The sequence below is a fragment of the Malus domestica genome, chromosome 12 (assembly GCF_042453785.1).
Source record: "Malus domestica chromosome 12, GDT2T_hap1".
NCBI lineage: Eukaryota > Viridiplantae > Streptophyta > Magnoliopsida > Rosales > Rosaceae > Malus > Malus domestica.
Window position 1 is genome coordinate 23909271 of NC_091672.1, and position 24036 is coordinate 23933306.

The window sequence follows — 24036 nt, forward strand, 5'->3', positions numbered from 1 at the left end:
ATTTTTAGTTGTGACGAGAATATGGGTGGTACACCACGTGTTTTTATGTAAGTGGTAGGCAATTTTATTTTTTAAGTTATTAACTTTTTAACACATATATCCCACCATTTTCTCTCCTACTGCAACCCATCCTGCTACCCATACCCTCAAGTCCTCACTCTTCCCCTGTCACGCTTTCCTTCCTCTGTTTTTTTCCTGCAGTGCTTTATTTATGTTTTCCTTTGAGCTTTCTTTGAGCTTTGTCTCAGTTTGTTTGAGCTTTGTCTCAATTTCTCCGAGCTTGTCTTAGATCGGAACTTGTAGACACCTTCATGCTCCGATGTTTCCTTCCATCGAGAGTCCACAACTACCAACCACTGTTACTCAGCCCCTGATGCTTCTACTCGGTGACGTGCTTGGGTTTTGGGTGGCTGTTAAAGTGCTTTTTGCACTATTTGGTAGGATTATGGGAGCACTCACAGCGCTAGTGACTCGCTCACCCCCTTTTTCCAGTGATTCGGTTGTTGCTTTTGGTTTGAGTTTTGGTGGTGGTGGCCTTCCGATGGAGGCTCGTCAGATTTGGTGGTGATTGCTGGTTTCCTCTTTATTTTTAAGGTTTTTGTTGTTTTTTAGCTATGCCTATTCGGCTTTGTGTTGTATTTACTTTTTCATGATAAACTTGTATTTCAGTTGTGAGATGCATTTTGGGCTTTATTTTCCTTGCATTAGTCTCCTTGTTTAATGGAAAAGTAACTTAGTTTGTCCCAAAAAAAAAAAAAAACAATATAACTTCTGTCCAATCATACAGTGACACATGGTATAGCTAATACGGACTCAGAATTAAAAATTTCTCCATTTCATTGCTGATCCGCCACAACCATTACGTATTATCTTTCGAACTTCATCGCTATGCAAAATAATTCCCTCCTCCTTATCCAACGAACAGTTCGACCTCCGAGCTCCCAATTTTCTTCCTCACCACCATGACAGTTCCGCCGTATCAGGGTAAAATATTCAGCTATTTGATTAATTTTTATTGGGTTTTAGTTCAATTTTTTTAGTTTTTATTTTATGAATTTTTAACGATCCGAAATGATGGGTTGAACAATTCTATTTTTTTTTACAAATTAGTCATGTGGGATCTCTTAGAACCTGGAAAGACCACAACTTTGATGGAAATTATACTGAAATTTCGATTTTTTATTTTGTGGGTTAATTCTTGAGTTAGCATTTGGAATTAAGCTATTGGTTTGAACTTGAAGCTTCTGGTTGTTCATATGGGTATTCTGCAATTGTTATAAGCTGAGTATGTGGCTGTGATTTCTAATTTTCGACTCGGCTTAACGGTTGCTATTGTTTTGCTGATGATGTTAAAAATAATGAGAGGACGAGTTACTTCAATTCCCCTGCATTGGATGTCTCAGTTGCTTTTCCGCAAGCAACGCCGGCTTCTACTTTTCCTCCCTGCAGTAAGAACATTAACCATCATTATATAATAGATATCGTTCTCATTTGCTCCTTTAAATGGTATTATCGTTCTCATTTGCAGAAGCAACGCCGGCTTCTGCAATTGTTATCTGCATGTTAAAGGGTTTGACTGAGCCTGACTATGGAAGTGATGCGAGTGCCTTGAGAGCGACAGCAACAAAGGTCAAGGATTTCAACCTTCTCATTTGCTCCTTTATTTCTATTAAATGGTATTATCGTTCTCTTTTGGTTTTTGGGTGTCATGGCTCCGATCATGCAATATCATGTATTCTTGTGTTGTTGGGATCATCAGGTGGAAGGAGGTTGGGTACTTGAAGGCCAAAAGCGATGGATAGGAAACAGTACATTTGCTGATGTCTTGATTATTTTTGCTCGGAATACAACAACAAATCAGATTAATGGGTATGTAAAAACATAAGCATGCGAACAACCTCTCAATATGTGTTCGAAACTTGATTGTTAAGCTTCAAAGTTATGCAGAATTTATGATTATTTCTTTCTGATTATGTTTCTTCTTGCCTCCAAATTGCTTTGGTGTTTAGATGCCTAGATGCATCCAAAATTTAGCATGATGGTTTTCCGTAGCAGCACTCTCATGTTGAATGCTTTTTCTTTCTCCTGCTATTTCAGATTTATAGTAAAGAAGAATGCCCCTGGACTGACAGCTACAAAAATAGAAAATAAAATTGGTTTAGAGCAAGTACACCCCTAAGGACTTTGTGCCAGATGAGGAAAGGCTACCTGGTGTTAATTCTTTTCAGGATACTAACAAGGTAGGCTGCAAAGCTGCGTTATTGCAATTTGTTTAGTCGTCTCCCTTTAGAGTAATTTAGGCATAAATTCTACTTCTTATTCGAGCTTATGTTTAATAAACAAGACATGTTTAAGCTTGACTAGAGATTCATCTTGGTTTTTGTAATATCTCTTTTTTCCCCTTTTGAGAGATAAGGCTTGATACTGCGATGACGTTATCCCAAAGTTATAACGACGTTATCCCAAAGTTAATAACTCTGAATCTTCTTTCTACGGAGCATGGAGCAAAGTTTTTCATTCTGTTGCCCTAATATAAAACAGATGTGCTATGGTCTCTCATGAGCATTTATTGATTTATTGGTTTGTGTGTGGGGGTCTATGATATGTGTCATAGGTATAAAAACATGCCTAAGCGGTGCTCTCTCTCTCTCTCTCTCTCTCTCTCTCTCTCATCTTCCATTTACCGTAATTCAAGTTTCCTCTGTATTAAGTCTAAATTATAAGGATTTGAAAGGTATCTGAAGGAGAGGAAACATTGGAGCCCCTCTTGCAGCTTTCCAGATCAACCAAGAGAAACTTGTCCGTATGCTTGGTCATGTTCAAGCTATGGCGCCTCTGCAAGCTGTATGAGGTGGGTAAAATGACTCCAGGTCATGCTAGCATGGGGAAGCTAAGAAAAAATGACGTCCTGATGCATTTATTTATCCTATTGCTTATACATTCAAAATACTGAATGGGTGCAATTTTCAGTCATGCATTCATTTTGTGGTCACCTTGCAGGCTTTCGGTGATTTGGAACCCATCTACACATTCGAAGGCACTTATGACATCAACGCCTTGGTCACCGGTAGGGAAGTCACTGGCATTGCCAGCTTCAGGCCAGCTGCATCGACCCAGCGCAGCCGTCTGTAGTGTAACTTCTCTGAATCTCAACTCCCTCCACAAGTTTCTTTCATTAATAACAAGGTTGTCTAATGTCAAAAGGGATGAAGTGAATTCATCCATTGACAACCAAAAATAAGGACGCCTTATAAATCGTTGTTTTTAGACATTGTATCGGTATAGTTCTGAAAGACAAATAAACGATCCTAGCAGACCCTCGAATTATTCGTCAAAAAAGTGCCACACCTGGGCTTGTGCGCCGCCGGCATAACTCCGTGGGCGGACAAGTTTACGTCCAAATGAGGGACAAAGGAAATGAACTTTTTGAAACCTTATGTCCAGAGGTTGCTAAAACTCGGGCGTCTGTATTGACCAGGTTATCCAACCACAACAGAAGCAAAAGCAAAATTCCCACCAAAGGCTGTAGGGTTTTGTAGGATAAGATTTTAACGGATAGCTAAATGTCATAAGCAGTTACATCTTTGACTGTAAGTGTAACCTTCCAAAATGTTGTCTTCTCCCCCCTCAAGGCCAAGGGAGCCGTTAACACACCCATGAGTTTCGAAGATATTTTTAATCAACAGTTGTCATTCATGAGATAAAAATTTGCTCTTAAGTGCTTGGAGTTTGGTCTAAATAGCCTTCAAGTTGGAGAAACGTTTGAATAGAAGTGTCTAATCAAGTTTTGTTCTCATGATCATCCAAGAACCTTTCCTTAAGCGATTGGAATTTGATCTAATTGGACTCCAAGTGGGAGAAAAGTACGAGAAGAAGTCTGGTCGAGTCTCGTTCTATTGACCATACATTCCAAAAATCATACATTTCTTTGTAATATTTCTGGCGAGTCTCGTTCTATTGACCATACATTCCAAAAATCATACCTTTTAGTAATACAAGCAAAATTGCCCGTGCTCCGCTGTAGGTTATGCATCCGTAACCACAATTTGACACATTTATTTCTAAATAATTCATCAAGATCGGATTTCTAAGTACCAGCAATATACAATTCACATGATGAGTTTTTAATATGAATTTGAGAGTGATGGTTGTTTAATTGGTATCTAAGATGCAGTAGTAGTTGGTGGTGATGTGGCCAAAATGTGACTCTCAAAATCGAGTCATGATTCCTTGTAGCATAAGTAGAAAAGGAGGTGGTGCAACAAAATCTGTCAGTAATAAAGTAACTTGTATCAAAGCTTAATTCAAAATTTACTATAGCTATCAACAATAACTTTATGCATATTTGAGACAAAGTTGAACCTGATTTAGAGAATTGTTTGAAGCACATGTTGCTTTGCAGTTTAACATTTGCTCTTATAATTGGCCTGATTGCTGCATTTGAACTGTTGATTCCCACCATAAAGAATTTAGGATTCTGCGTTGTTGCCACCGCTGGTCTAAGAATATGTTCAAAAGGTCAAAAAAAATTCTTACAAAACAAAAAAAAAAAAAAATTTAAATAAAGCTCTGTGGCAATAAAAGTGGAATCAGGTTTATATTGAGTATACTATAGACTGAAATTCCGTTATCTTCCATGAAAAATCTCCATGAAATTTTATGGAGATTTGACAAACTTATAAAAAAAAACCTATAAATAACAAAAACGCAAAGCCCCGGTATCTATTATCGGCCCAGATAGGACCATAACAGAATTTCAGTCTATACCGAATCAATCTCAATTTGTCAGTGTTATACCTGCTCTCCATATAGAAGTTAGGTCTAATATAGTTGTTATCATCTCTTATGTTTCTTTAGTAAAATAAAAAAAGTTATTTCATTCCAAAACCTTGAAAAACAACCTAAAAGCATCGGTATGACCTCAAGTGAAACTGGTGCCCTTTGTAATTATGTAGTTGGTATATAATTTCTCACCTCAGATTTGTATATTGACATTATACTCACTTAAGCTTCAAAAAAATCCATCAGTCCTAAACCACACATTCAAGGTACTTAAGTTTTTTAAAGCCTACAAATTGAAAATACAATGGAAAAAGAATGAATCTTGGTAAAAACGAAACTCCAAACTATTTTTGGAACTTAATCCTCTAAACTATGACCAACAGCCTTTGAGATTAAAATTTAGAAGACCAGGCAATACTGTTTCCACGTTCTGCCTCTGAGCTTAATTTATCAATAATCTAAGTTCAAAAATGGTAAAAGTGAGGAAACATACCTATCACCCTGCTCTCTGTGATCTATGAAATCCAAGTTCCGCTATGTGACCCTCTGCTTAGTCACTTCTAGGCCTCTGAAGATCAAAAAATACCATAAACTTAATCTTTACCAAAAGCTATAAAGAAATATTTGCCGCACCATTAAATATTTCGCAATTACCTCTGTACATAATCTTGTTGGGGTTTTACCTGTGTGCTTTATTTTCTTTATTAATTTCCCTATCTCTCTCTCTCTCTCATTTCAAATCTTGCATCTCCAGAACAATCCCCAGAAGATAACTTTAATTTGCACAGAAATCTTTGAAATCTAAAGTAAAATAAATTGCTTACCTTTCGTAAATACAGTTATCCGAAACGACGCGGATGCACTGGTGGTAAGTCGGCGTGTGATGTGTTAGCCGCGGGGGGGGGGGGGGTTGTTACCATCCTTCAAGGCAACCAGAATTTTCAGATAAAATTGTAGACATCGAAATTTCGGTAAATAAATGTTGACCGATAAATCAAAGTGTCAACGCTCATGTATTACATAAATTTTACACGTAGCGTGTGACTCAACGAAAATTGAAATGAGTTGGAAAAGTCATCAAATAGGACACGTGTCAACACCTGGCAGAAACGACTTATTTCATCTGGGATATTATATTCAAAATTAGGCCTTGGAAAATTCTATAAATACAAGCCCATTTCATTCATTTAAGGGAGACCAAAAATCATTAGGCAAAACTCTTGAAGCTCTGAAGCTCTGAAACTCCGAAGCTCTCAAGCATCCAGGTTCCCGAAGAATCAAGAAAGCGTTCTTCGTTCATCGTTCATCCTAAGATCAAGCCCCAACGGCCCTTTGGATCAATAATCATCCACCAATTCAAGATCAAGCCCCGACGGCCCTTGAAGAAAGTGTTCTTCGTTCTTCGTTCTTCGTTCATTGTTCTTCCAAGATCAAGCCCCGACGGCCCTTGGATCAACCATCCACCAATTCAAGATCAAGCCCCGACGGCCCTTGAAGAGAGCACCATTGTTCATCATCCGTTCATCCAAGATCAAGCCCCAACGGCCCTTTGGATCAACAACGTCGACAAATCCACACATCCAACCGTCCTTCAAGATCAAGCCCAAAAGCCCTTAAAGATCCGTTCATCACTGTTCTTCAAGATCAAGCCCAAAAGCCCTTGGAGATCCGTTCGTCACTGTTCTTCAAAGATCAAGCCCAAAAGCCCCTTTGAAGATCCGCTCAAATCCACCTTCAAAGATCAAGCCCACGGCCCCTTGAAGAAACTTCTAACTGTTCATCCAAGAACAAGCCTCGACGGCCCTTGGATCAACGAAACACCAACCAATCAACACCTTACGGAGATCGAATCAGAGGATCAAAATAGAGAGAGATTGTAACCCAAAATCATCAAATACAAATATTTGTTTGTGCACGTCGTTGTTCTTGTCTCTTTCGTTTCAGGAATTTTCCGTGTTCACAAATTGGCACGCCCGGTGGGATAATCTCTACCTCTCATCTCTTTCTCCGTTCAAGGAATCCAAGCACACCTCAAAGTCAATGGCATCAAGCAAGGGACAAGCCATTCTCGCAACCACTGAAGGAAGGATCCTAAGCACTTCTGCCGCAAACGGACAATCCATTGGCGCCACAACCGCTCCTCAACATGCCACTTCAAAATTGGTGCCGCTAAAAGAGCAAGGGGAGCATCCAAGGTGTGAGTATGTCATCAACCTGACCTCACTGGGGGCACCGAAGCACGATGTTGGGGCACACAAGATGACATCCCAAAGCAGCCAACGACGTTCTTCATCAGCATCCTGGATGTCTAAAGGAAAGTCACGTCTATTGGTCGCACAAGTCATGACTATCGGCGTTACCTCCGTTGAAGAACAACTGGCTCAAATGAATGAAGCAATCGCAAGGCTAACCCGAACTGTGGAAGAAAAAGACTTGCAAATTGCAGCACTCGTCAATCGACTAGAGGCGCAGGACGGCGATAAACCCGACCCAGAGAATGATCCACTAAAAAGAAGAGATGATGAAGAAGATGAGCCTCAGGTGGAGAAAAACGATGCGAAGCCGGAGCCAGACCGAGCAGCGGCACTCATGGGATCTCTTTCTATCCAGCAGCTGCAAAAGATGATCACCAACACCATCAAGGCACAGTACGAAGGGAGCTCAAATACCTCCGGGTTGTACTCAAAGCCGTATTCAAAGAAGATCGACGCCCTAAGGATGCCAAGGGGTTATCAACCACCAAAGTTCATGCAGTTTGATGGAAAAGGAAACCCAAAGCAGCACGTTGCACATTTCGTCGAAACTTGCAACAACGCGGGGACAGAGGGAGACTACCTCGCCAAGCAGTTTGTGCGCTCGCTGAAAGGAAATGCCTTTGAGTGGTACACGGACCTAGAGCCCGAGTCCATCAACAGCTGGGAGCAATTAGAGCGGGAATTCCTCAACCGCTTCTACAGCACCCGCCGCACTGTGAGCATGCTAGAGCTAACGAGCACAAAGCAGTGGAAGGACGAGCCAGTCATTGACTACATCAACAGATGGCGCACTCTAAGCCTCGACTGCAAAGACAGGCTCTCGGAAACCTCTTCAATCGAGATGTGCATCCAAGGCATGCAATGGGGTTTGCAATACATCCTTCAAGGCATTAAACCACGGACCTTCGAAGAGCTAGCCACCCGCGCCCATGACATGGAGTTGAGCATCGCCCATCATGGGAAGAAAGAACCGATCGCCGACTACAAGAACGACAAAGTTCTTGGGACAAAGGGGGAAAAGGCTGCATGGAAACCCACCAAGGAAGCGATGATGGTTAACACAGCTCCCGTCAAAATATCCACACGAGGCAAGGCGATTCAAACCGAAGCTTTTCGTGATCAAGAGATGCGTAGACGCACTTTGAAGGAGCTTGAGGAGAAGATTTATCCATTCCCCGACTCTGATGTAGTTGCCATGCTGGATGACCTGTTGGACAAGAAGGTGATCAGTTTGCCTGAGTGCAGACGGCCGGAAGAGATGAATCGTACCGATAGTCCAAGATACTGTAAATTCCACCGCTTCATCAGTCATCCGACAGAAAAATGTTTCGTGCTGAAAGATCTCATCATGAAGCTGGCTCAGAAAGGAATCATCGAGCTAGATCTGGACGAAGTGGCGAAATCAAACTATACCACCTTCACTTCTGGCTCTTCCGACTCAAAGTTTTCACCTCAACCGCTGGGGGCATCCTCAAAGACAAGCAAAGTTGAAGGATGGACTCAAGTCACTCCTAAGAAATTGCACAAGAAGCATACGTCTCATCCACATGTCGGCCAATCGGAAAGGGGGCAAAGCAGCTCTTGTCAACCTTCAAAGCAACATGAACGTGTTGAAGATGATGAAATTTCGACACATAGATCGTCCATCCCCATCACGATGCGCGACTTCTTGCCCGAAGACTTCTTCAATCACGCAGTTAAAGCTCCTTGCTATGAAAATTGTGAGGAACGCCTCTCCCGGATTGCTTGACAAAATTCACTAAGCTCCTTGTCCGCACGAGCCTAAACTGTAGGACACGAGGCTCCTCGCCTGCACGAGCCTAAACTGCATGGCACAATGCTCCTGGTCTGCACGAGCATAAAAGGCAACACCAATGCTCCTGGTCTGCACGAGCCTAAAAGGCGACAACCCAAAGCTCCTTGTCTGCACGAGCTGAAACTGCAAACGGCACAAAAAAAAGAAAATACCAAAAAAAAAAATATATATATATATGTATGTATTTGAACTACGTTTTGACTTGATCTCTTTCTTTGGAAGGGTACGTAGGTAGCTTGAATATTCAATTACAAGTTCAGTCACATCAAAATAAAAAATAAATGCTTTATTAAATAGAGTCAATTTTATTTAAAAAAAAAAAAATGAATACATATGTTATTATGTATTTAAAAAAAAAAGAAACGTATGTTATTATGTAAAAAAAAAATAATTAAAAAAAAAAAAAAAAGAGATACATGTTTTATGTATTTTAAAAAAAAAAAAGAAGAAAAAAAAAACATATGTTTTATGTATTAATATATATATATATATATATAAAGGGCCTCAGAAGCAGCCCGTGTCCAAAACCAGATCAACCCAGGCTCGGCTGTCAAAGCCCAAGTCTCTCGCAGCTCTTTCTCCCTAACGAGCTCAGCTCTCATCCTCACTCGGCCCTAAGCCTCGTCTCCACCAATAGAAAGGGAGTAAGAGCCCGGGCCTCCTTTTATTTCACAGGCCCAGATGCCAAGACCAAACCCGGCAAGAAGCCCAAAAGACCTTGCCATCTTCCTCCCTGTCAGGATCCGACATTAAAGTCACCGTCGATCTCTCCTGATCATCGTCAATAGCTGCAATACCACCTCAGCAGATTTCGGTCATGGCATCAAAGCTCTGCGACTCTTGCCAATCGGCGACGGCGACTCCGTACTGCCGCACCGACTCCGCCTTCCTCTGCGTCAACTGCAACTCCAAGATCCACGCGGCCTCGTGGCTGCTCCCGAACCCCAAGGCGGTGGAAAATCCAGATCTGAACTCGGGGCAGTGTTTGTTCCAGGAAATGGATCCGTATCTGGATCTGGACTACGGGTTTTGGATCCGAAACTTGAAGAAGCTCAGGAGCAGAACAGCTGCGGCGCGGACGGCGTCGTTCTGGTGCAGAGCAGGAACATGCAGCCTCTGCTAGTTAACGACCAGAGCTTCGAACTTGACTTCTCCGCCGACGCAACCCGATTCCGGCAACCGCTTCTGGGGCCGAACCTTCTGCTCCCACGACTCTGTCGGAAAATTCTCCTGCCTCACAGCCGACTGCAGCTCAGGAAAATTGGAGTGCTCAGGCAACGGAGCCACCCCGCCCGCCACTCTCGCTGAATTCACACTCGACGGCTCCGGCGGGCTTGATTTATACGCCGTCAGAACCACCGTCAGAGACCCTGACAACCACAAGAAGGTCTCCCACCTCACGGCACTACAAGAGTTGAGCCTCTACCTCCCACCTCCTCCTCGCCGCAGGCGACCGCCAGAGCCGCATCGCCCTCCTTGATCTCCGCCATTGATCCCGCCACCAGCGTCCACGAGCTGCTCGAATACCCCGCCTACACCAAATTCTCTATACTCTTCCTCCTTCCCAACAATCGCGGAGAAGATGATCACTTTCCCTGATCTATCAGCTGGAAGCTCAGGAGGCTCAGTCTCTGATGCCAAACCAAATGCCTCTTCCTCTGGAGCGTCAACTGCCAAGGATCCATGCTTTCCACCTTCAAGTTCAGTCACTGGACTTGAAGGTTGTAACTTAGATTGGTGTCTCTGACTCGGCTTGAGGTTGTGACTTGGGTTGGTGCTGCAGGATCCATGCCTTCCATCTTCATGACTCGGTCATTGGACTCGCAAATGATCCTGAAGCTTTTGCTGAACTAAGAGAGCGAAGATTGGCGCTGTTGACGGTGGCGAAGAAGCTTCGGAAGCGCTGTCAATCTGTCTCTCCCCTTGCAGAGGTGATGCAGCAGCAGTGCGAGGAAGGCAGTGGTGGTGCAGTAAAGGTACAGTGGTGCAGCATCAAGCGAGATAGGGCAGCGTAGTTTTGTGCAATGCTTTGTGCAGTGAGGACGACAAGGCTGTGCAGCAAGGAAACAGCGCAGTGAAGATGCAAAACAGTGTGCGGTGCAGAAGCAATGGGGATGGTGCAGTGGAGATGCAGTGGACAGTGCAATGGCAAAGGCTATGCTGCGACGGTGCGACGGCGATGCTGTGCAGCAAGGAAACAGTGCAAGGACGACAAGGCAGTGCAGCAAGTTCAACAGGCAGTATAGATGTTAGTGCAGTGAAGATGCTGGCAGTGCGATGGGTGTACGGTGGCTGTGCTCAGTGGCAGTACAACGGGTGTGCAGTGGCTGTGCTCTGTGGTTGGGCTCAGTGGCTGTGCTCTGGATCCGACATCAAGGTCACCTTCGTTCTCTCCATGCGCCTTCATCCTTCCCTGCAAATTCCCCAGCCCATCATCGAAATTTATAAAAAAAAGTTAATAATAGAAAATGGGATGGTGGATCAAAGATGGGGAACAGCCCCATGACAGATCAAAAGTTTCTGGTGGTGCATGGGCACCATGTGCAGAAAGAAAAAAAATTGCAAAAAATAAAAAAATTGAAAAGTTTGATCTTTGGTGCGTCTGGCACCATGATTAAAGAAAAAATTGTTTGATATTTGGTGCTCGGCACCATGTGCAAAAAAAAATAAAACAGGAGAAAAGAAAGGAAAATATAAAAAAAATGGATGATGCATCTGGCACCGGCACCATGTGCAAAAAAAAAAAAAAAAAAAAAAAAAAAAAAAAAAAAAAGCCTTAAGAGAAATAAAAGTCCATTTTATTTATTTTTTCTGGAAATTTTACATAAAATTGCATTCTACATACTTAAAAAAAAAATAAAAAAAAAAAAAAAAAAAATCAAATTTACAAGAGTGGATCTTCAAGGACGATCAGGTGCTGCCTCACCACTCGGCAGAGCTTCAGAAATGAGAGGCGCCGGAGGTTGAATATTTGAAGCCACACCACTCGGCGGAACTCCAAGAAGAAGAGGAGCCAAAGGTTGATCATTTGGAGCTTCATTACGCGGTACAGCCCCAGAAGACGAAGGCAAATGCTGCTGGAACAAATCCACAAACCTCTGATGATCAAGTAAAATTTGACCATCAGATTCCTGCATCTGGTCAATCTTCCTCTTCATGTTTGTCGCATAGCTGTGTGCGAGTTTATGCAACTGTTTATTCTCCTGCTTGAGCCCTCTAATCTCTTGTTTGAGACTCATCACTTCAGCCGCCAATGATTCAACTTGACGGGTTCGAGCAAATAGGCGTTGGGCCATATTAGACACAGAACCCGCACACTGCACACTGAGAGCCAGAGAATCCTTAACAGCCAACTCATCAGACCGTTTGGAAAGTAGTCTGTTATCTCTGGGAGTGACAAGGTTCCGGGCCACCACCGCAGCGGTCATATCATTCTTCACCACTGAATCCCCAACGGTAAGAGGACCAGTGGGGGATATGAAGGATGGGCGCCATATGTTGTCTGGAGAAGAAGGGACTGCCTCTTCACCAAGATTCAAGTCAAAACGACGATCGGAGGGGCCAGACATTTTCAAAGGTGTTAAAGAAAGAAGAGGTCGGACAAATCGAGATCTTAGAAGTGCAAGAAGGTACAAGCAAAAATTCGAGTGTGCTTTGAAATGAACTGCCTGCCTCTATAAAAATCAACACTCGACGGGATTTCAGAGATCGAAGAGGCGAGCTCAGAATTCGAAGAGGCCATTCAAAAATCGAAGAGGCAAGCTCAGAAATCGGAGAAGCATCTTGCTTTTCCAGACGCGTCGGCACCCGTCACACGCAAACTCAGCTTTGCGGAAATCACGGGTAATTTGTCGAAGCGCCGATCCCAGATATCGAAGAGGCGCCAGTCTTTTTCAGCCGCGTCATCACCTGTCATATGCACACTCAACTTTGCGCAAATCACGGGCAATTTGTCGAAGATTTTCGGTGAAGGAGAAAGCACGTGAAAGTTTACTGTTCAATCACGCGTTAGTTGCCGACACGAGTGAAAGAATAGTACCTCTACAGGTATCAAAGAACTTCCTATAACTGTCCACCTTCACCTTCCACAGCAAGGAAGACATACAGAGCCTTTCTTCATCTAAAAAAAAAAAATGCTTTCCCAACGAAGCCTCTCGAGTCATTCAATGTTCCTTATTCCTTGGGGTACCTCTGCAAGCCAATGACTCCAAAGCAAAAGTATCTCATATCACTAGGGTTGAAAGCAAGAGTATCTCATATCATGCGTTCTCCCTGTCCTTTCCTTTGTCCTTGTTCTTACCTACAAAGACAAGGATAAAGAAAACAATATGCCGGAACTTCCACTCAAACTCGGGTAAGGAACCGACTGCTTGGAACCCTTCCCTGATTGCCTGCCTAGCACTGCTCTCGAGTACTCGTCTCCCACTGCTGCTGTACTTCCATAGAAGCTGTCACATCTGCTTGGAGAACAGATAAGACAAGTGAAAATGATACCTTGCAGCATGTGGAGACAACGTGCTGAAGAAACAAGCAGAGAAGAAGGCGGTCTGCACAGTCAACTCAGCAGAAGGAGTCCGAGCTGAAGAACTCGAGAAGCTGCCATATCTGCCTGAAGAAACAAGCAGAGAAGAATGCAGCATGCTCAGTTAACTCGGCAGAAAGAGTCTGAGATGAAGAACTCGTTTTGACCCTCAAATTCTTGGGTCGACTTACTAGGCGTTGTGGGCTGCACGTGCTGATTCACCACCCTTGAATCAAATCCTTAAAGATCATGTCACCAACGGGAAGAAGAGCTCATCAACCTTGAAGATCATACCGTTGACCAAACTGCTCAGGTGTGAATTAGAAAGATTGAACAAAGAAACAGGTTGTCACCTTTACCTCGTGCCTGCTTACCATGTGTTCGAGTCAACCTTCAAGAATCAAGCCTCAACGGCCCTTGAAGAAGCTTCCAGCCAAATTCAAAATCAAGCCTCGACGGCCCTGGAAGAAATCACAAGTCCGATTCAAGATTAAGTGTCTACCACCCTTGAATCAAAACCTAGTTCAAGAATAAGCTGTGGAAAATCAACAATTGGAGGAATCTAGAAAATCCTTCAACCCAGTTCAAGATCAAAGCTGTGGAAAGTCAACAAAGCGCAACAAAATACGTGTCGATTCACCCACTACCAAAGCCAAAGATCATCTACCACATGAAACTCCTTGTGGTCCAATTTCAACCTTCAAGATCAAGCCTCGACGGCCCTTGAAGAAATTTCAAACAACAATTCAAGATCAAGCCTCAACGGCCCTTGAAGAAATCTCAAGCCCAATTCAAGATCAAGCCTCAACGGCCCTTGAAGAAATCTCCAGCCCAATTCAAGATCAAGCCTCGACGGCCCTTGGATCGACATCTATAGTAAGGGACTTCAAAACACATCTCCTACACGTGACAAGCACATGTATACGACGTGCCTTGAAGTGGGGGCATTTGTAGACATCGAAATTTCGGTAAATAAATGTTGACCGATAAATCAAAGTGTCAACGCTCATGTATTACATAAATTTTACACGTAGCGTGTGACTCAACGAAAATTGAAATGAGTTGGAAAAGTCATCAAATAGGACACGTGTCAACACCTGGCAGAAACGACTTATTTCATCTGGGATATTATATTCAAAATTAGGCCTTGGAAAATTCTATAAATACAAGCCCATTTCATTCATTTAAGGGAGACCAAAAATCATTAGGCAAAACTCTTGAAGCTCTGAAGCTCTGAAACTCCGAAGCTCTCAAGCATCCAGGTTCCCGAAGAATCAAGAAAGCGTTCTTCGTTCATCGTTCATCATAAGATCAAGCCCCAACGGCCCTTTGGATCAATAATCATCCACCAATTCAAGATCAAGCCCCGACGGCCCTTGAAGAAAGTGTTCTTCGTTCTTCGTTCTTCGTTCATTGTTCTTCCAAGATCAAGCCCCGACGGCCCTTGGATCAACCATCCACCAATTCAAGATCAAGCCCCGACGGCCCTTGAAGAGAGCACCATTGTTCATCATCCGTTCATCCAAGATCAAGCCCCAACGGCCCTTTGGATCAACAACGTCGACAAATCCACACATCCAACCGTCCTTCAAGATCAAGCCCAAAAGCCCTTAAAGATCCGTTCATCACTGTTCTTCAAGATCAAGCCCAAAAGCCCTTGGAGATCCGTTCGTCACTGTTCTTCAAAGATCAAGCCCAAAAGCCCCTTTGAAGATCCGCTCAAATCCACCTTCAAAGATCAAGCCCACGGCCCCTTGAAGAAACTTCTAACTGTTCATCCAAGAACAAGCCTCGACGGCCCTTGGATCAACGAAACACCAACCAATCAACACCTTACGGAGATCGAATCAGAGGATCAAAATAGAGAGAGATTGTAACCCAAAATCATCAAATACAAATATTTGTTTGTGCACGTCGTTGTTCTTGTCTCTTTCGTTTCAGGAATTTTCCGTGTTCACAAAAATCACACAAAAAAAGCCCCAAATTTAACGAAAATTTGTGCACAACCTAGAAATTTAAAGGAAAAAATCTACGAAAACTTAACTAAAACCCAATTATATTGAATAAGAAAATTTGAAGCATATCTTTACATGCAATAGATGCAGAAGGTACCTTAAGCACCCAGGAATAGTTTGAGACCAACCTCGACGCCGACCTTCACCGGAATCGTCGAAAAACGTGGGAAAGCTCTAAGGAGTTTTCGAAAATCCTCGTTGAAACCATAACAAATCGAGGCATGCAACGGGTGTTTCTTGTTCCTGAGATGAAAGGGACACGATTGGTAAAACGATGAGGTTTGATTCGACGGCTTTCGAACGGAAATAGCTCGCCGTCGTCATCCGGAGAGAATAGCGAGAGGGAAGAGAGAAGGGAAGAACAAAATAAATAAAGTGTATATATCTTTTCTCAGACAGTGGCAGAGAAGTAATAAATCAACTTAACAGGGTCAAAATGGAAAGCACACTGTGCTTATAAACAGTAAATCAGTTAGTTTTGAGTTTTAGTATAGATTAATTTTTGGTATCTAATCGAAACTTATTAAGTGTCATTTTTCTCTGTAATTAAAATTACTTAATCATTTTCAATTCATTGCGTTCCAATTGTAAATTTATTGTGTCTCAAGTTCAAAACTTTCCTTTATATCAATTACATTAAATATAACATAATGCACATTAAATATAACATATTGCAATCATATTAAATATAACATAATGCACATCTCAAAATTACCATTACCATCCATAATCAAAATTATTAGCCTAACCCGCCATACATTTTCCTCCAAAATATAAAACTCAAAATTCTACCACCTACTACTAATTGGACTCCAACCACCACCGCCTTCGCTCAATTCCCGCTGCTGCTCGGCGTCCCTCTCCAACCCCAAACTCCGAATCTTTAGCTGAAACTGCATCAACGCCGTCAAAAACCTCACTGCCTGCCCCGAGCTCAGCAAATCCACCAGCTTCGTCGCCATCGTCGTCCTCAGCAAGTTGGCATTCTCCACCACGGTCTCCAATGCCGACTTAAGCGACTTGATCACCGCGTCGTCCTCCACGATCTCCCCGTGTCCGGCCCTCCCGTACCGCCGCACCGCATCCATGAACGGCGGCGCCGCCACGCTCTCGTGAATCTTGGCGAGCTTGTCGTTGAGCGCGCGCTCCTCGACCCGGGTCGCCTCCCTCAGCCGGGCCATCCTGACCCGCTGCTGGTCGCTCAAATCGGGCACCGACTCGGTCACGAGCCGGAATACGATACCCGGTTTGTACCCGGCGATCCAAAGCAGGCTCCTTTCGTAGGAAGTATACCACGTCGGCGAGAAAGCCAGTAAAACATCCCGCTGTCCAAGTCGCGATTTCTCGTCGTAATACTGCTGGTAATGGAAGAGAACCCGAGACACCAAATCTCGGAGGTCTTCATCTCGGGCCTCGTCGATCGTCTGCTGGGCCGATCAGGGCCGGCCCAGGCCCAGTGCAGGAGGGGCGACCGTTCAGGGTCCAAAAAAATTAGGGGCACCAAAATTATTAGGGCGGTATATTTATATATGTTTTTATAAGAGTATAAATTTATAAAATTTGATTCAAAGACACAGAAATTTAACTAGAAGTGGTGGTTTGTCATTTGAAAATAATAAGGAGGTCTTGGGTTCAAAACACCATGTGTGCTTATTTACTTTCCTTTCTTTTACAAATTTCTTTTTATAAGAGTATAAATTTAGAAAATTTGGTTAAATGATCAAGAAGTTTAATTAGAAACAATGATTTTTGTTGTTTAAAATTAACAAGAGGTCCTAAGTTCGAAATGCTATGTACATGTTTATTCTTTTCAATTTTTACAAATTTTTGTTTGGTTGGTAATTTATTTTTAGTTACTATCTAGTAGCTATGTGGGTTGTTATTTTTAAATATTCGTTTTAATTCAAGTCTAATCTTCAACAAAGAATAATACGTGGACCAAATTTGCAAATTATATGACGTGTCATCAAAATGTTTAATTTAGTAAAACTCGAAAACATCATTATTTTTTAGTCCCATATTGACAAGGTTAGTAAATAAGAAAAAACACCTCACGATTTATTCAAAAACACATTCAAAGTTCAAATGGAAAACAAAACTCATCATCTATCTTCTTGTAAGCCCGAAGTTTTTTTGTTTCCCTCTCTCAATACAAAATAAATTAGTTTTTATGTGTTTCTAAATTATTGAGTTTGAAGTGTTTTTCTAAGTATAATTTTTTCGATGTCTTATGTGCGAAAATAAATAATTTTCTTACATGAAGTTAGGGCACTTTTTTTTACGTCGCCCCGGGCCTCAAAAATCTCTAGACCGGCCCTGGGGCCGATAAGAGCTCATCGAGGAAGTGTTCTTGCCGGACCAGCCAGCGCTCGTAGATTGCCTCGAATGAGTTCGACGCATTGCCGCTGTGAGAGCCGTTTGTCATTGTTTGCTATGTGCTTATATGATCTTGGTTACTCTTCATATTGTCAATTGGTTTTACGGTGGAACCCAATTTCATCATGGTATCAGAGCAAGAGTAAGGTTGTCCACGTGTGAAGCCCAACGGCCACACTTATTCCACGTTACCCAGTTGTTGTTCACGTGTAAGCTTGAAAATCCGCCGCGGGGGGCGTGTTGAGAGTTGTCTTACATTGGTGAGGGACAAGGTGTTATGTGCTTATATGATATTGGACTACTCTCCATATTGCCAGGCGACGAAAAACAGAGAGATGGGTGGGATTAAATAGGAGGTGGGATTCGAAAGGTGGGGGATTTCTTTTGGGATTTTGGTTTTTGATTTGCTTTGTGGGCAAGTAATGCGGATACTTCGAGAGCAAAGAGAGAGAGGATTGTCATAACCCAAAACAAAAACAGCAAAGCTTTCTGGGGTTCTAATGGCGACAAAAAACAGAGAGATGGGTGGGATTAAATAGGAGGTGGAATTCGAAAGGAGGGGGATTTTGGTTTTTGATTTGCTTTGTGGGCAAGTAATGCTAATGGGGTGAGGATACTTCGAGAGCAATGTTCATGCATTTTGTTTTTCAAAGAGAGAGAGAGAGAGAGAGGAGGGGGGGGAATTAGGTTTGGGGATGCCCGGATGACGGGGCAACACGTCTCCAAGCTGCCAAGTGGAGGGATTGTGTGAAGCCAAGTCATCGTTTTTGGGTTTTGGGGGTGGTGGTGGGGAGGTTAAACCCTCGGGGGAGGGATGTCTTTCTAAACAGGCAATGTTTGCATTGGTGCAAGTGGGGGGAAGTTGTTAAATGGCTAAGAAGTGCAATACTTTGACAAACAATAGGCGTAACGTTGGGCTTAACTGTATCCACATGGCTTATTCGCATATCCCTTTTGCACATTGTATGTCGGGGCAAATAGAGTATGAAAGGCAACATATTTATAAGTGCCTTGAAGCAATCTTTCATCCTTCGTCACAACCATAACCCACATGCTACAAAAAAAAAAATTTCCAACAAAACTTTTGTAGCACATGCAACCATATGGGAAGAAATATGAGACTGAAATGTCCTAAACTGCTTAAGCATTGAGTTTATCATATTCTAAACAGGATTGACATAACCAAGACAATTACAAATAGCTCCACACAAATAAGAATTTGAAAGCTTCAAGTCATATAAATGAAAACTTCGTTTGTTTAAAACAACAACTGACATAAAACAGGTAAGGTTCAAAGCAATGGCAGGAAAAGTAAAGAAAAACAAGAAAAGAAAAACCACAAGCAGCATATCTTTGTCCTTCTTTAGCCTTCTTGAACTTTGAGGTACGAGTCTCTAATTGCACTCATTTTTCCGACAACCATATTCAAAAGCATCCGCTCTTTTGGTGATACTGCACAGCAGGAGAGTCCTATCTGCATCACATCAAACAAGCATTCCTCTACCTTTTTTGCTTTCACCACTCTGTGATTGTTACGTCTGGGCAGCGCAGTCCTTTCGTATCTGTCATCGTTAACACTACCATCAACTTCAAGGTCGAGGAGCAATGAAGGGTCAACAACATCCATGACATGGTCAGGCAAAGCCATGGCTGCGAATTTGTAAATGCTTAGACCTTCAATGAACATGTCATCAGTAGGTGTTTTTCCTGTGAACATTTCTAGCAAGAGTATCCCGTAGCTATAAACATCTCCCAGTATGGAAACTTGGCCTCCCATGCCGTACTCTGCAGTGACATACATATAAACGATAAGATGTCACATGCAATTGACTATTAAAATTGATATCTTATTTCAGATTAATGTTACTTGTTTCCAGGAAAAAGAGTCAATAGTGTATCTTTAATAAATAGAATTTAATTAGTTGGTTTTTAGTAATAAGTTAATAAGAATTGAAAAATGAAATTAGAATGATGGAATCTCATACCTGGAGGAATGTAACCTATAGAACCCTTTAGTTGCGATGACATTGTTTGACTGAGGGAATGATCATTTGATGCTTCCAAGAGGAACCTTGCTAAACCAAAGTCCCCAACATGCGCTACCATGTCTTCATCAAGAAGTACATTGCTCGGCTTTAGATCACAATGAACAATGGACGTTTCACAATGGTTGTGGAGATAATCTAACGCAGAAGCAACATCAATGGCTATGTTCAATCTTTGCATAAAATTCAATCTCTTACTTGGAGGTTGCTCCTCGTCTCTAGGATGCAACCACGAGTCAAGACTTCCATTTCGCATGAACTCGAAGACTAGACTTTTGAAGTCTCTACCATGATTATCAATGCTTGAGCATGCAGTTATGATCTTGAGAAGATTTCGGTGCCTGACACTTCTTAAAGCTTTGCATTCATCATTGAAACTCTTAGACGCTCCTTGTTGTTGAAGGTTTAATACCTTAACAGCAACTACCGTTCCATCGCTAGGAATTACCCCTTTAAAAACAGAACCAAAACTTCCCGAACCAATCAAATTATCCACAGAGAAACCGTTAGTCGAAGCAACAAGCTGTGAGTAGGAAACACCTAATTTCCAATCCTTATAAGAACGTGAAGTTACAAGTTCATCTCTTGACTTTTTTAGCATTGAACGAGCACCGAAGAAGCATGATAGAGCAATTATGAATGCAAGTGCACAAGATATAGGGATGACTACTTTTGGGGAAAGTAGTCCTCGAGATGAATGGTGTTTATTTTTGGGGCATGCAGGTTGATGTAATTCTGGGATACCACCACATAGCCTATGATTTCCCAGAACTGAGACACCACTGACATTTGAAAAAATTCCTTCTTTAGGCAACTCGCCTTCAAAATCATTATGCGAAAGATTGAGATACTTAAGTGCTCGAAGCTTGCTTATGAATTCAGGAATCTGCCCAGATAAGTTATTGCTTGAAATGTCAAGTTCTTCCAAGCCCTTTAAATCTTTAAGAGACTGAGGAATTGTTCCTTCAAATTTGTTGTCGTCCAAGTACAAGCCCCCCAAACTGGTACAACGGCCGATGGTGCTGGGGATTTCCCCTGATAACTTGTTGTTTGATACATTTAGCACTGTGAGATGCACCAAATCACCCACTTCACTTGGCAATGAACCAGTCAAATAATTTCCAGATAGGTCTAAACGACCTGAAAGGGTTGAAATCTCCATAAGCTTTTTAGGTATGCTGCCCGTTAGATTGTTATTATTAAGTAAAAGTTTCAACAGGTTTTTGCAGTTTCCAAGACTTGGAGGTATACTTCCCTCAAAACTATTTCCGTCCATGTAGAGCTCTGTCAATGAAGTTATATTACCAAGGGAAGATGGAATTGGCCCGGAAAATTTGTTAGCATTCAAAGCTAGTCTCTTCATCTTCTTGAGCTTCCCAATTTCTTCGGGGACAACACCCGCCAAATAGGTATAAGTCATATCTAGATCGGCAAGGTTTATAAGATTTCCAATGCCGTTTGGGAGGCTTCCATGTAACAAATTAACCCCTAGATAAAGAACTTGTAGTTGGGTCGAAAGGTTGGCTATGGATCTCGGGATTTCTCCCCCAAAATGATTATAGCCAAGACCCAATTTTTTAAGACTAGTACAATTAGCCAAGAAATTGAGAAAACTCAAATCACCAAGTTTTCCATTTCCCAGTCGATTTTCTCCAAAGTTTAGCGAAATTAAGCTTCGCAAGCTTCCGAGACTTTCTCCAGGGACTGTCCCCGTGAAGCCATTTGTAGAAAAATCAATCCTCTGAAGTCTAGAAGCATTTGACAATGATACAGGAATATTTCCTGTGAAATTGTTTATATCACATAAAAATACTTCGAGATTAGGAAGCATGATGCCGAGATTTGGTGGTAGCTCTCCATGTAATTGGTTTATTTGAACACCGAACATGTATATGGAAGAAATATTATAAATTGAAGAAGGGAGCATACCAGACAAATTATTGCCCCCAACGAGGAATATCTGCAAGGTTGTTATATGCCCGAGCTCATTTGGTATGCTTCCTTGAAAATTGTTGTGAGCAAGACCAAGACCTCTCAAAGAAGAAAAGTTTCCTATCCAACCTGGGATGGTTCCACTGAGATCATTTCCTCCAAGTTTTAGAAGAGTCAAACTCAACCATGAACTGAGTTGGCGTGGAATCGACCCAATAATCTTATTGGAAAGAAGATCGAAAACTCTTAGTTGAGTACAGTGGGACATATTAGTCGGAATTTTCCCACCTAAAGAATTGAAAGACAGGTTGAGACTTTCCAGGGTACGTAGTCGACCCAATTCTTGAGGGATTTCACCATGAAACTCGTTGATTCCCAAGCTTATTTCAATTAGACGAGTGAGATTTCCAATGGAAGGTGGAATGGAGCCTACCAGTTGTTTATCTTCCAGGTCCAGAATCAAGACTCTTTGGGTGGCACGGTGGCATGCAATGCCTACCCAACTGCAGAAGTGGATGGAATGATTCCACGAGCTCATGACACTGAGAGGATCTTCAGTTATTCTTTTCTTGAAGTCTAGCAAAGCCAAGCGATCAGATTCGTTTCCAAGCATGGTAGGGCTGGGAAATGCTGCAGATTCCGAAGATGTGCTCATCATGCATAAGACCAAGAGAAAGAAGCCATGCAGGAATTTCAACAAAACCGGATTACGAATAGTACGTGAATGCTCCATCATTGTTCGAAGACAAATGGAAACCCAGAAAACCAAAGTTTAATTTGCACAAAAGTACAAAAGAGAAGAAATCTTAGCACATATAAGAAAAAACACTTGAGATTGGATGGCCTCAGAAATTTTGATATACCAACTTAGTAGTTAAGTCAACAGAAATTAAGAAATCTGTTGGAACTGTTGGAAGTTCAAATCAAAATAAAGTGGCCGAAATTGGTGGCATGTTTTGTCTATAGCTGCCTTGGTTTTCAACAGCTATACTTGTCTTTTACTTTGATAGCTGTCAATGTTTCTGTACTGGCAGAAAGCAGAGAGTGACAGCCTTCAGTAAGAAAAAACACTTGAGATTGGATGACCACAGAAATTAAGATAGACCAACTTAGTCCACAGCGTAGAAGGAACGGAAGAGTCAGACGGACTTAGTCCACAGCGTAGAAGGAACGGACGAGTCGGACCGACTTAGTCCACAGCGTAGAAGGAACGGAAGAGTCAGACCGACTTAGTCCACAGCTTCAGTTCGGTTTAGCCACCTAACAGTCTGATCCTTGTCATCCCCCTAGAAAGTTTTCAATCAAAGTTAGCATAGAACTAGGTTTTACACGAGAGAACAACTGGCGATAGGACAGATTTTCTCGTACTGCTTTTATATATTTATTTCTAGTCAGGGTTTGCAAAGTTAACAACGATTGAGAAGAGATGAGTTTAACCAGCATCATGTTAGAATATTTCTAGTCAGTAAATACAAAAGGGCATTGTAAGTGTTTCGTCCAGTTGAAATCATGTTAGAATATTTGGAGTAAATTCAGAGCGATTTCTTTTTATTTGGATTGCATAAGATTATCAAAACACACCCATGCTATCGTAAACAACGTGGCCCCTTGAATTAGTGATCTCACACAATCTCTAAAGGAGTGTACCATGTCCGAAGCATATTAAATGACAATTGTTCCACCTAGCCACTTAATTTAAAACACAACTTAAAATGCATCAAAATTTATACAAAACATTAAGTCACAGCCTAAGATACATGAATCTCAATTTAATAATTAACTGAATGGCCAAACACCAAAATACCAAAAGCCCCGTTGAATAAACTCTTTATGCACTGCATCAAGGGTACTCCCCAAACCATCATGAACTAAAATATTGAGGTTCCAAGAAGATGAACCAAGATTTAATTATCCTACCCGGGATCTGTATAACTGATAACAAAGGGATGTATAAAACCAGACAAGGAATTCAGGCACTTCAATTTCTTTAAAAGATTCATTGTACTTACAGAAAAAGATTCAGCCCGGGATGGTGAAATATCCCTTCTAACTGTATAGCGGCCACTGATAAGATCCATAGGGATCCTGAACAAATTTGAAACTAATTTTAAGCAGGTATATATAAATGGAAGTCACTTGCTTTCATGCAGATGAGCAATACTCTATATTTGCGAAAGAGAGACAGATTACCTGCCGAATGCCATCCTGAAAGTTATTCAAAAAATATCTTGAAAGAGCACTCATCCCATCTTTAATTATTCCTCCAAATGTCTGCTTCCCATATCTGCGGTAA

General features: G+C 42.0%; 2 protein-coding genes and 3 long non-coding RNA genes across 6 annotated transcripts; 1 reads left to right on the forward strand and 4 right to left on the reverse strand.

The window, feature by feature from the left end:
- Positions 1-1023: 1023 nt before the first annotated feature.
- On the forward strand, positions 1024-3314 carry LOC139189979 (uncharacterized). The gene is made up of 6 exons (XR_011573868.1): positions 1024-1448; positions 1529-1629; positions 1760-1869; positions 2098-2240; positions 2735-2851; positions 3001-3314. It is a non-coding gene; the product is annotated as an uncharacterized lncRNA (long non-coding RNA).
- Positions 2680-3132, reverse strand: LOC139189982 (uncharacterized). Its single transcript, XR_011573873.1, has 2 exons — positions 2994-3132; positions 2680-2842 (listed from the first exon to the last, which is right to left on the reverse strand). It is a non-coding gene; the product is annotated as an uncharacterized lncRNA (long non-coding RNA).
- A 539-nt stretch (positions 3315-3853) lies between the features above and the next one.
- On the reverse strand, positions 3854-15746 carry LOC139189978 (uncharacterized). Of its 2 annotated transcripts, none has more exons than XR_011573866.1 (5): positions 15488-15746; positions 5607-5703; positions 5276-5350; positions 4363-4499; positions 3854-4268 (listed from the first exon to the last, which is right to left on the reverse strand). It is a non-coding gene; the product is annotated as an uncharacterized lncRNA (long non-coding RNA). The 2 variants fall into 2 exon arrangements; XR_011573867.1 differs by having other exon boundaries at positions 15519-15659.
- A 301-nt stretch (positions 15747-16047) lies between these two features.
- On the reverse strand, positions 16048-17815 carry LOC103414620 (protein ZW2-like). The gene is made up of 3 exons (XM_070809157.1): positions 17702-17815; positions 16637-16814; positions 16048-16516 (listed from the first exon to the last, which is right to left on the reverse strand). Exons 1-3 carry the CDS (start codon positions 17813-17815, stop codon positions 16179-16181), a joined length of 630 nt encoding a protein of 209 aa, XP_070665258.1. The 3' UTR covers positions 16048-16178.
- Positions 17816-18982: 1167 nt separating this feature from the next.
- Positions 18983-23987, reverse strand: LOC139187423 (probable LRR receptor-like serine/threonine-protein kinase At3g47570). The gene is made up of 4 exons (XM_070809429.1): positions 23934-23987; positions 23753-23828; positions 19752-22373; positions 18983-19551 (listed from the first exon to the last, which is right to left on the reverse strand). Exons 3-4 carry the CDS (start codon positions 22354-22356, stop codon positions 19130-19132), a joined length of 3027 nt encoding a protein of 1008 aa, XP_070665530.1. The 5' UTR covers positions 22357-22373; positions 23753-23828; positions 23934-23987; the 3' UTR covers positions 18983-19129.
- Between the last annotated feature and the right edge of the window lie 49 nt (positions 23988-24036).